Below are 12,230 nucleotides of genomic sequence, written 5' to 3' on the forward strand. Positions count from 1 at the left end.
TTGAATGAATGAAGGTTAACTAATGAACAAATAAGAGATGCTCTGTGCATGGTGATTAATTCATTTACCTCTGATTTGTATTTTCAAGTAATAAAATGCAGACCCTCCCTTTCATATACTGATGGGCATATCTGTGTAAAAGGTACTGGCTTAATTCTTTGAGAGAAATACCAAGATGAACTGACACGTCCTACCCCTAACGAAATCATCCAATTAAAAAAGTATGCCTAAAAATGCATAGAGAGTGGTAAGTGCTATAAACCAGCTACAGATAAAGCATCTTGAAGTTCAGACAAAAGAGAAATTATTTCTGGCTGGAAGTAATCAGGGGGAGCTTAATGGGGCAGATAGCCTTTAAGGTAGGCCTTGAAGGGGTCCATTTTCAGATGTGAACACTTTGAAATGGGTAAGAAAACAATATAATCAAAGACACAGAAGCAAAAAACAAAACAAAAGTCCACCTTGATAGAGGCAGCAGTGGGTAGTTGAATGTATCAATAATTATTTTTGCATTTACTTGCCACTTGGAAGACCAAGAAGTAGCCCAAGGTAGAAAGTTTTATTAAAGTAGGCATTGTGTCTATTTTTCATTCTGATCATGAATTTATCAATTTTACTGCCATCTTTTTACTGATATTACTGAAACAGCTCTCTCTCAAAACTTCTCTTGGTCTCCTACTTGCTAAATTCAATCATCTTTTCTAAATTCTCATTCTCTTTAACCTTTCTGTATCTCTACTTGACATTGTTATATAGTCATCTCTGGTATCAATTTATGAAATACTTTCCCTAGTGCTAGGGACAGAGGATAGTAAAGAAAAGTAGAAGAAAGTAACACATGTCCTCTGTGTCCTGGCTTTTGTGAATAGTACACAATCCTGCTTAATCTTTTTATCCTTTGTTGCTATTTCTGCCTTCTAGAAGTGAGTATTCCTTAAGGTTCTATTTTCAGCTCTTTGCCTTGTATCAACTGTTGTCTCTTTCCCTCTTCCCTCCATCCCTCCTTCCTTCTCCTCTCCCTCCCCACCTCCTCTCTCTTTCCCTTCCTCCCTCTTTCTCCCTCTCTTTCCTTTTTTGAAGTACGTGGTTGATGTTCAGTACACGTTGTGGACTAAATCATTGCAGCCTTACTGTTCCTCCCAGACTCCTCTTGGATCTTCATTTCTAACCCTGACCTCTCTTCCGGGGCTGCCACCTACAACTCTGAGTACTTGTTAGACATTTTCTATTGGACCTGCCACAACTTCAAACCAGTTCATGCTTCTGACGTCTCTCTTTTAGCAGTGTTACCCTTATTTGGCCAGTCAACTAGACTTAGAACCTCAGTGTTATATTTAATTTCCTTTGCCCTTATACCCTTTTTCTGAACAGTCTCCAGTTCCTGTGAATGCTGTCCTTGTAATGTCTCCTACATCTATTCCTTCTTTATTTCTACTGTTAACTTGTGGGTTTTGCATTAATAATCTGTAGACTGTTTATAACGGTAGCCCCTGGGACTTCCCTGGTGGTCCAGTGGTTAAGACTCCACGCTTCCAGTGCTTCCACTGCAGGGGCACGGGTTCGATCCCTGTTCGGGGAACTAAGACCCCACATGCCACGCGGCGCACTCAAAAAAATTTAAAAAAAAAGAAAGAAAGAAACCAAACAGTAGCCCCTAATTGGCCTCCCCACCTTCTGATTGTTCCCTTTTCCATTCTTCCTGCAGCCACCACAGGCCATTTTCATAAAATGTTATTTTTGTAGCACTGTTTACCTCTCAAACTCTTTAAAGATAAGGTCTGAAATACATAGCCTGATGGCCTAGGTCCTCCACAATGACCCAGACCTACTCTTCTTGTCATTTGCCACTATTCACTCACAGTCAAGTAGACTGGTCACACTGATCCCTATGTAAGTCTTACCTATTTCTAACTACATTATTTTGCCTACATATACATCTTTCTTGATCCCAGCCCCTCCATCCTCATCTGTCTGTCTCAAACTCTATCTCTTTTTGAACTTCTGTGTTATCCCAGTTCACAGCCATCTTTGGAACCTTTTCAGATTACTACTAAAATCAATTTTATACCTTAGAACAGAGGTCTTTGCAATCTTTGCCAAAGCATTCTATCCCGAAGCCTAACTAGTATCTTTGAACACTCTTGGTAGGATTGTGGCATAGGCAGAAGGGAAAGAAAAGGAGAGAAGAAAACAAGAATGAGAGAGTAGAAAAGAGAAGAATCTCAAATATTTTCTGATTATCCAGTACTGGGTAAGTCTTGAGATCCCTAGGGTTGTAAATGGTACAAATTATACTACAGTGTCACCAACTGTGTCCTCTGGCATGAGACTGATATGGTAGTCTGTCTACTTTATCATAAACAAAACTTAAATTTCATAAATCTCAAGATAATTTCTAGGTATCTCACTCTTAAATATCACTACGTCTCTTTCTCTCCGATATCATTACATTCTGTTTAACAGACACGTTCTAGGTGTGCCAAGTGTTGAAACTTATGGTCTGAATGTCTCTGCTAGTGAGATATATAGAAATATATGAAGGGCCATTTTCTATATTCATGTTTCTAATTGATCAATATACAAAAATTTTAATACTGTAAAAGCATTCATAATACTGCATAGTGTATACTTTTTCAAATGGTGTAATTTGGAATTGTCAGCAAGTAACTCTGAGCTTATTGTGGAGAATTGGTTTTTTTATTTCTGGAATTTTTATTTGAATGAATATAATAGTATTTAAAATTTAAAGGAAATACCTAGTCTGTTCCCTCTGAGGGTGGGGATCACTTAGTAGTAATTTGTGTTGAAAATGTTCACATATTTTTGTTTCTATTTTTAAAATCTCTTTGAAAATGGGAAAAAATATTGAAACGATGTGGAACTTCTGACCCATGCGTAGAATCTCTGTTGGTAAGTAAGGCTACAATAGTCTGCAGAAAGACTGTATGTCAGAAAAGGAGACCCTAACATTTGTAATTTGTAACATTTGTAATTTGATCTTTTGTAGTATGCTGTCTTTTGGGTGAAAGGTTCGTCTTTCTTTCTATAAATGTTTTTTAGAATTTTAGTTTCACTAAACTACTGGTCTTAAATTATAACAATTAAAAAATTTTACAGAAAGAGCTAAGTAAAAGACAAAAAGAAGTACAGGGAGTTATAACTCACTTATTGAATTATTTTGCCATTTTTCTGAAGGGCTTATTATTTAAACTAGACCTGGGTACTAATTGCTTATCGTCTAAATCCTCCAGTATTAAATGAATTTATATTTATGCCATCATGTTAGGTAAAGCAAATGTGATAATATAGAGGCTGAGAGAGTATTACTGATTTTTAAAATACTGGTATTCAAAGTAAAATCTGGGTTTTTTTTGTTTTTGTTTTTTTAATTAATTTATTTATTTTTGGCTATGTTGGGTCTTCGTTTCTGTGCGAGGGCTTTCTCTAGTTGTGGCAAGTGGGGGCCACTCTTCATCGTGGTCCGCGGGCCTCTCACTATCGCAGCCTCTCTCGTTGCGGAGCACAGGCTCCAGACGCGCAGGCTTAGTAGTTGTGGCTCACGGGCCTAGTTGCTCCGCGGCATGTGGGATCTTCCCAGACCAGGGCTCGAACCCGTGTCCCCTGCATTGGCAGGCAGATTCTCAACCACTGCGCCACCAGGGAAGCCCGTAAAATCTGTTTTGATTCCCTTCAACTTATAAGAAGATAAGTTATAGGAACAGTGAATGCTAATTTAAATGTATTTGACAAATTAGAAGTTTATCTCTAAAGAAATAAATGAAAACCACTATCCCACCCCCTGGAGGTGTTGGTTTTGTCTTATGCCTATAATATGTATGTGTGTCAATGTGTGTGTGTATAAATATGTACTATATATGGCATATATTGGTGTGCATGTCAACCAGTAAGTTATATATGTGTGTGTATAAATATATAACATATGTAACTTACATGTGAGACACATAAAGCTTATAAATTACATATATAATTTATTGATTAACATACACACAGACATATATGTGCATTTACAAATATGAAATTACATCCTAACCATTATTCAACAGTATAATTTTTTTCACTTAATAATGTATCAGTCACATCTTTTCACCATGTATGTATAGATCTATCCTCAAGAAGAATTTAAAGCTCCAGAGATTGATGAGACCCTCAATAACATATCTGGGGACCACTTTCAGGCTGAACTTAGAACAGTTGTTCTAGAATTTGAGTTACAGTCTATCATCTTAAATACAACACAATTTGGGAAAATTCCGTCTTCTGTGATTAATTAATCAGATATTGAACTGAGTTAACTCATGAAGGTTAAGTTTGTCAGCCTCACGGCCCTGTATGATTTATAAGTATCATTATTTCCCAGCCTTTATATCAAGAGAATCTTGGTATCAATCATATCAAGAAGATGTAATAGTGATTCAGATGCTAGTTTATAAGTATGTGTGTGGCCAGTACCGCTGTACTGCTGGACATGAAATGAAGTAGAGGGAAGGTGGGAGGGCAGAGCGTACCCACCTCTGGGTGGGAGGAAGAAGGATTGGAGAATGATTTCATTAGAAGGGAAAATTTAGTATAAGTTTTTATCACAGAAACATCCCTATTGTTATTTCTTTATTACCATTTTAATAACTGTATAGGGGACAAGTAGAATGTATATTATAGGCCCTTAAGGTATCAGATCAAAAATTTTATAAGGCTCAATCTCTGTTAAGAATTGACACAGCAGCGTCTCATAGTTTTAGTGGTGAGAGAGTGACACTATGGAAGGGTTCATTAAGAGCAGCTTTTTAAAAATGTTACTTCCTGTGTGAGAAGTTGCCCACAGTGTTTAATTTTGGACTGTAACATTGTCTTGCCTTTTGGTTTTACCTGTGTACTGATCTATTCTCCCATAAACTGCAAATTCCTTGACAACAGAACTGTGCCTGTTCATTCCTCCAGTGCTCAGCACAGTACCTTGTGTATAATAGATCAATAATTTTTTAAAATTATACTGAACTGATTTATTGTTGCCCCTCATGTGTAATACACTTAGAATCAGTACCAACAATCTGAAGATAATCTAGTACATTGTAGTGGTCCGCCTAATCTCCCAGAACCGATTTAAGGTAAATGCTTAACCAAGAGATCGATCTTAAATGTACTAATAAGGCCATTCTGACTCTTAAAAGACAATTTCTCCTGAACAATACTAAAATAAATTGCGATGACCATAAAAGGAGAAAAATTGCCCTGGGGGTGGAGTGGGCATGGTAAGAGTTAGACTCTTACAAATGCAAATAATCCTCATGGGTTAATCTTACTAAAACCTGTTATAATATTACTGGCTCTCCAAGATTAGGGAGATCAGAGTCCCTGAAACTAATTTAGAATTATTTATCATTTTGAACTTTTGAATGTTTGCCCCAAGTAGGGGATTTCTTAGGAATGATAGTTATAAATGGTGTGTCTCTCTTACTGAGCATTTATCTTTACTTTCTGCTCACTCTAAGTCCTGTTTGCTAAGAATTACTTAGCAGTTCTCTGGTTTTAGATGGGCCATTTAGGCTCTGAAAGCCAACTCTTTAACCTGCCCTGCATTGTCAGACTGACCTAACACCTGTCTGTGTTTGTTACTGCTTTTAGTATCTGTTATAGAAATATGTGTGCACATGCGTGTTTGTATATAGTGGCAGGGTGGGTATAGCAGCTTCCTAAAAGGGGAGAAGCAGCTGGCTTTTCTGAAGAGACCTTTCCACCCCCATCTTTTTGCAAGCAGCCGGAGTTAATCCTTCCGTGTTTGATTGGAACAGCTGAGAGAGTCTCTGGCATATCTGAAGGTCTCCAGTGGACTCATGTTGCCTCAGAGTTGGGGCCACCTTCCTCTTTTCTAGTGCTGATCCTGCCAGCTGTCCTAGCTTCTGTTAAAGCACAGCAGAGGAGGTGTTAAATGATACAAAAACATACAGTGTCATGAAAGAGCTCCTTTTACTGCATGTAACAGTGTGACTTCATTTCTCTCCCATTCCTTTCCACGCAGAAGGATTTTATACTGTTAATCCTAACACCTGTCTGTGCCGGAGACAGTAAGAAGGGTGTGTGTGTTCGTGTGTGTGTGTGTGTGTGTGTGTGTGTACACGTACGTGCGCACGCGTGCGCGAAGTCCCGCCCAAGAAGAAATAGAGAATACCAGTCCCATCTGCCTTTCCACGTCCTGGATTGGGAGTGTTTCCTCTGACGTACTTAAAGCCTAGAATATATATATATCACTTTGGATCCTGGATACCTTGTGCTTCCTACCGTTTTTGGTGCCACTTTAAGGAGCCCGCGATCCCTTCCTTGGCTGTCATTCTCTACCTCTTGAGTTTCTGGAGGAGTTGTCAGTTTAAAACCAACAGTAACAGCAAATCTCTAATGTAGTTTTCAGTCTGTAGCTAGTAACTCCGTTGGAGCTTTTTGTTTTTCCCTGAAAAACAGCCATTTCTTCTGTGTAGTGTTGAGTCTTATTGGGGTGGAAGCCTGGCCTGAAGCAAGCTCTTTCTTCATTACCTGAGCCAACATACCTATCTGCGTAGACTGGAAGTCAGCCAAGGATTTTTTTGGTGCTACCAGGTTCCTTTGGACAGGACAGCCAGATCAAACAAGGCAAAAGCTTAGACACTTTTTGTACTGTCTTTATTGGAAGATTTTTTTCCCCTTTGCTATGTATGGTGTATATTGTATGGATTATCAATATCCTGTCGTCCAGGTAAGCTAAGGGTTATAACTTGTTTCTAGATAGTACTTGATGGTGGGATGAAATGCTTATAAGCTTCCTGTCTTCTGACCTGGTACCATTCAGAGCATAGATTTCCCAAAGCTATTTGCTAATTTGCTGTAACAGGAAGTTTGTGTTTTATAGTATTGAGGGCTGGGCAGCGGTGGTTGCTTTCAATCCTAGAAGTTCCGAAGCTTCAGAGGTCCGTGTGTGTGTGTGGTTACCCACATGCGTGTGTGTGTGTGTGTGTGTGTGTGTGTGTGTGTGTGTGTTTTAAATACTGGGCTTGGCATTATAAATGTAACATAATTAAGCCACCATATATATTATAGTAAACTTCAGGCTTCATTTTGAGTAGATGAGAAGCACAGATGGCGGTTTCCAAATGTTGCTGTATTTTTCAGATAGGTAATATACAGTAGAGGGCACTCTCTTCACACTTAACATTTTAGACTTTCTATGATGGGATCATTACCATCTTAGTTATTAACTGGTTGAAATCTAGAATCATAAAAATGTAGGGCTTTATCAAGCATATTCCTGAATAGCTATTTGCCTTTAATTAGTAGCAGTACAGTAAATAAAGTTGAAGTTAAGGATTCTGGATTCTGATTCAACCTGTGGTATTAACACCTCCATGTCATGCTCAAATAGCTTCATTTTTCTTGACTTCACTTTCCTTGTATATAAAATGAAGGGGTTGAACTAGGTGATTTTTCATATGTCATGATGCTTTGAAATATTAATTGTACTGAAAATCTAGAATAGGAAAATAAAAATGGTTAATACAATTATATCTGAATTATAGACACTACTTAGTTTCTCAGTTTGGTTTAGTTTGTTTTTATGGCATTTAATTATTTTTTTTTTTTACAGATTGCCATTTCTTTAATAATTAGCTCCTAAGTTGTGGGTTGGACAGAAATGCATAGGGTTAAAGGAAGTGACAAACAAACCAGTATATCTTATTAGGTATTTTGGTCCTAAAGGCTAACCCACGCTATTTTTAATTGGACCTGTTGGGTAAGCTCTCTAGAGTAAACTCACAACTCTCGTTCACGTCGTGAGCTACCAGTATGGAGTCATGTGGGAGGGGATATGGCTATGTTTCTTTAACTATGTTGTGGGACATTGGTCTATACTACATGTTTTATGTTAACTGTATAACGCTCTGTGATTTTGAGTTATTCAAATCGAACATATATTTTCCATAATGAGGCTTTGATATATTTGTGGGTCTCATTTATCTGTGAGCTATTTCTCTCCTGGCATAACACAATAGATTGGTCTATGCAACAGCTTAAGGCTGGATGTGTCATGAGACTAGATTAGAAGCAAAGCTTCTTACAAGTAAATATTGATGTTCTTTTGAAGAGAAACATCTGTGAACAGTAAATTGCTGAGACCCAACTAGTAAAGTAATGGACTTGTAATAACTGTAATATAAGTAGTATAAAAAAAAAGCTGAATAAGTAAAAATGTTTCCAAAGAAGATTGAGATGTTGGAGATTTATGAAAAACAGAATTGTAATATGTAAATAAGTTTTTTGATGTAGAAAATTGGCCATTCTCCCCAGAAATAAAAATTGTGAAGTGGATTAAAGGGTTCTTGTTTAGAAATTATGACATGTTTGATAGTCTTTGGCAGGACAATTTTATTCATTTATGATAAAATGAATTTGCCACCCCAAATCATTAAGATTTAGTACTGTTAAATGTGGTGCTCAGTATTTGAAACAGCACTTTCCTGACTTTGCTCCATTTATTAGGTTTATTCTATCTGAAATTAAGGTAGCTTAGAAATGCAGGTAATGAGATATTAAAATTTAAGAGTACACTCTCCACCACATCAAGGAAGTTAATGTGATTGAAAAAGCAGTTTTAAGTTGAAGGATCCCAAACTATGTTACAGTCTTATTTCTTAATTCTGTTAGGATAACAGGTTTTTCCAGTGCATTTATAAATGATGGTGCATTTATGATGATTGTTTGCTACCCAAACTGTCTCAACTATAGTTATAAAATTTTCTTTTTAGCTTCTATTATATTCTTTTACTTAGTTAAATCAAAGCTCTTTGTTGCATACTATGAATACTTGTGGTTCTGTACCAGTGCGTTATGCAATTGGACGTTATTGAGGACGTGATTGTACAGTATTTATAAAAAATTAAAGGTTTTGCACCTATTTTTTAACTTAAGTAGTTCTAGAATTGCTAATGTTGAGATAATGAAACAAAGTGAGTTCTCAACATAGGGCAATTAAGTATTTTAGATACTTGACCTTTTATTACTCTTACGGTTAATAAAATCATGCCTGTCTTAAGAGTGTGCAATTGAAATTGGTTATTTTATTAGTTATAATTTTTGCAGAACCAAATCTGGGCCAAATCAGTTTAAAATACAGGCAGAGGAAGTAGATAGGGGCTTGCTAGATATGATTTAAAGGACAATGAGTGTAGTCTCCCTATCCATAAAGAATCTATTTGAGAAGCTGTTCTTGAAATTAGTCTTTTGGATTAGACATTTATCACCTCTGACTAGATGGTTAAAATATAACTTGTTAGGATGGCTACTGTCAAAAAAAGTAACAAAATAACAAGTGTTGGCAAGGATGCGGAGAAATTGAAACCCTTGTGCACTTGTTGATAAGAATGTACAGTGGTACAGCTGCTGTGGAAAACCGTATGGTGATTCCTGAAAAAATTAAAAATAGAATTACCATATGACCCAGCAATTGTACTTCTGAGTATATACCCAAAAGAATTGAAAGCAGAATCTTGGAAAGATATTTGTATACCCACGTTCACAGCAGCGTTATTCACGGTAGCCAAAAGGTGGAAGCAACAACCCAAGTATCCATCAGTGGGTGAATGCATAACCAAAACATGGTATATACACACAATGGAATATTAGTCAGCCTTAAAAAGGGAGGAAGTTCTGATACAAGCAGCAACATGGATGAACCTTGAGGATATTATACTAAATGAAATAAACCATTCACAAAAAGACAGACACTGTATGATTCCACTTATATGAGGTACTTGGCATAGTCAAATTCATAGAGACAAAAAGTAGAATGGTGGTTGCCAGGGGCTCTGGGGACAGGGGGAATGGAGAGTTACTGTTTAATGGGTATAGTTTCAGTTTTTTTCTTTTTTTTTAAATTTAATTTTATTTATTTTTTATACAGCAGTTCTTATTAGTTATCTATTTTATACATATTAGTGTATACATGTCAAGCCCAATCGCCCAATTCATCACACCACCCCACCTCCGCCACTTCCCCCCCTTGGTGTCCATACGTTTGTTCTCTACATCTGTGTTAGAGTTTCAGTTTTATAAGATGAAAAGAGTTACAGAGACGGATGATGGTGCTGGTAGCAAATTATGAATACACAGTTGACCTTTGAACAGTGTGGGGGTTAGGGGCACCGACCTTCTGCTCAGTCGAAAATCCATGTATAACTTCACACTCAGCCCTCCATATCAGTGGTTCTGCATCCTTGGATTCAACCAACCACTGATTGTGTACATGTGCAGTGAAAAAAATCCGCATGTAAGTGGACTTGCACAGTTCAAACCCATGCTCTTCAGAGGTCCACTGTATTTAATACCACTGAACGGTATAAATGGCTAAGATGGTCAATTTTATGTTATGTGACAACTTGTTGCAAGTTAGGGGTTCCTCTAGTGTCGCAGTTTTTCCTGAGGCAGTTTTACTTAACCTGTCACCCATCGAACACATTGGCACTGATTATCATTTTGAGGTGAATGGGGCAGTTGGAGGGAGAAGAAGCAGGATCTTACATTTTGGGTGGTGTAGCTGTGTATCCTGATTTGAGGGTTTAGGAGAGCCAAGTACAGCTTAAGGATATTAGGCATCTGGAAGACTGAGAGACAGAAAGTGACCTATCTAAAAGATACATGTGCCTAGAGGATGCTCAGGTCTGCAGAATGCTATAGAGTGACTTAGCCCATAGGTTGTCCACTGCTTTGTGGGCAGATGACCTTGCTGTCAAGGGGGATATATATATATATACTTTAATTTCTCATTTCAAATTAGTTTATTGCTCACCAAATGTTTTTTGAGTTATGTGCCAGATACTATGCCAGGCACAGGGATTTAGTGGTGAAGAAAACCAGCAGAATCTCCAGTAATTTAGTAATAGAGATGTGGCATATTGTATTATTGCAGAAACAGTACACTTCAGTTTTCACCGATTAATCATGTAATTTCTTGATAATCTGGTTGTTCATAAACTTATGTCCCATCCCTTTAAGTATTTGTCTAAGAACCTTTTCCTTAGTCTCTCAGAGAATACAGAGAATGTACACATAATTTCACTTGCATATATGACTCAGTTATCTAGAGTTTGGGATAGTTTAAAGAGATTTTAAGGAGTATTTTATGCAAATCTAGTTAATAATTTATGAAGTGATGTTTTCTAATTCTCTGGCCTCACCTATGTCTTAGTGTATACTATTTGTGATCTTGTTCTAAAGGTTTGATTTGGGGGGACAGGAAATAAATATGAGGATTATTTGTTTTTTATAAGCATATAACGTTTAAAGCAGTTGATTTCAAATTTTGCTTACCTTTTTTTCTAGAATGGGTTACATATATCTGAACACTGCCTAACCCTGAGAAGATGAGCTAGGATATAGTAGAATTATCTATAATTTGGCTGTATTTATATTAAAGAGAATGCTGGGACAAGAGATATTAAAGTAGTATTGTCTGGGAAATGCTTCTGGAAAGGTATTTATATCTATTAGGTGTAAATTGTTATTTACACTTAGGGTTATGAGGGGGACATGCTGTGAAAAGCTTTTATACTAACAAGTTTTTATTATTGCCGGAAATGCTGTCCCTTTAATGTTGCTTTTCACTTGGGTGTTAGGGGCAGCCTGGGAAAGTATGAGCAAACCCTGCCTTCTGGTCAGGGACTCTTGGACCTGCTTTTATAGCATTGCTGGTAAGTGGGTGGAAGGTAGGAAGGTTGAGTCCCTAAAATTGTGAGGAGCAACACCACCTAAAGTGAGTTGTTTTTTTTTTTAATCAGTGAGTGTTGTTTTGTCTAGAATCTGAACTATTCTAATAAAGTCGAAAACAAAGCCATTCTCCCGCTGTCTCATTTTGTACATCTTCCTTTCAAATTTCCAAGATACTGAAGTAAATTTATAAATTTAAAGATATTTCCAAGTACTCTTTGGGAAGAAAAGAATGCTTTTATAGTATTTTGATAACCACAGAGATGCTCTTCGTTCTTAGGTACCCGCATATGGATAAATAAATGGCTAGAGGTAGAAATCAAGGCATTACAGTTTGATTTCATCAAACATTTATTCATTCGTCTACTAGGTATTCAGGCGTTGGGTTAGGAACTGCGTTAGGATTGTGAAACACAGTTCCTACCCTCAGATTGCTCACAGTCGGGTCAAAGTTATGCAGAAACAGTATCAACCATGGCTTAGGCGCT

The 12,230-nt window shown here is 37.2% G+C and overlaps 2 protein-coding genes across 33 annotated transcripts in view; one reads left to right on the forward strand and one right to left on the reverse strand.

The window, feature by feature from the left end:
* The window catches only part of RBFOX2 (RNA binding fox-1 homolog 2), a 264,208-nt gene that overhangs the window by 153,354 nt on the left and 98,624 nt on the right, over positions 1 to 12,230 (forward strand). For 2 of the 32 annotated variants that reach the window (XM_082420804.1, XM_082420807.1), the window contains exon 1: positions 6,278 to 6,742. The exons of 29 other annotated variants lie outside the window; for them this stretch is intronic. In XM_082420804.1, the coding sequence (XP_082276930.1) occupies positions 6,698 to 6,742 (45 nt within the window). In that variant the 5' untranslated portion in view covers positions 6,278 to 6,697. Of the gene's footprint in view, positions 1 to 6,274; positions 6,743 to 12,230 lie in introns of those variants that run through there. One more of the 32 variants, XM_082420810.1, reaches the window with a different exon arrangement.
* LOC309641106 (apolipoprotein L6-like) overlaps positions 1 to 12,230 on the reverse strand; it is a 274,531-nt gene that overhangs the window by 117,041 nt on the left and 145,260 nt on the right. The gene's annotated exons all lie outside the window — the stretch shown is intronic.

The sequence above is a fragment of the Balaenoptera physalus genome, assembly GCF_965194825.1.
Source record: "Balaenoptera physalus genome assembly, chromosome: 13".
Classification (NCBI taxonomy): domain Eukaryota; kingdom Metazoa; phylum Chordata; class Mammalia; order Artiodactyla; family Balaenopteridae; genus Balaenoptera; species Balaenoptera physalus.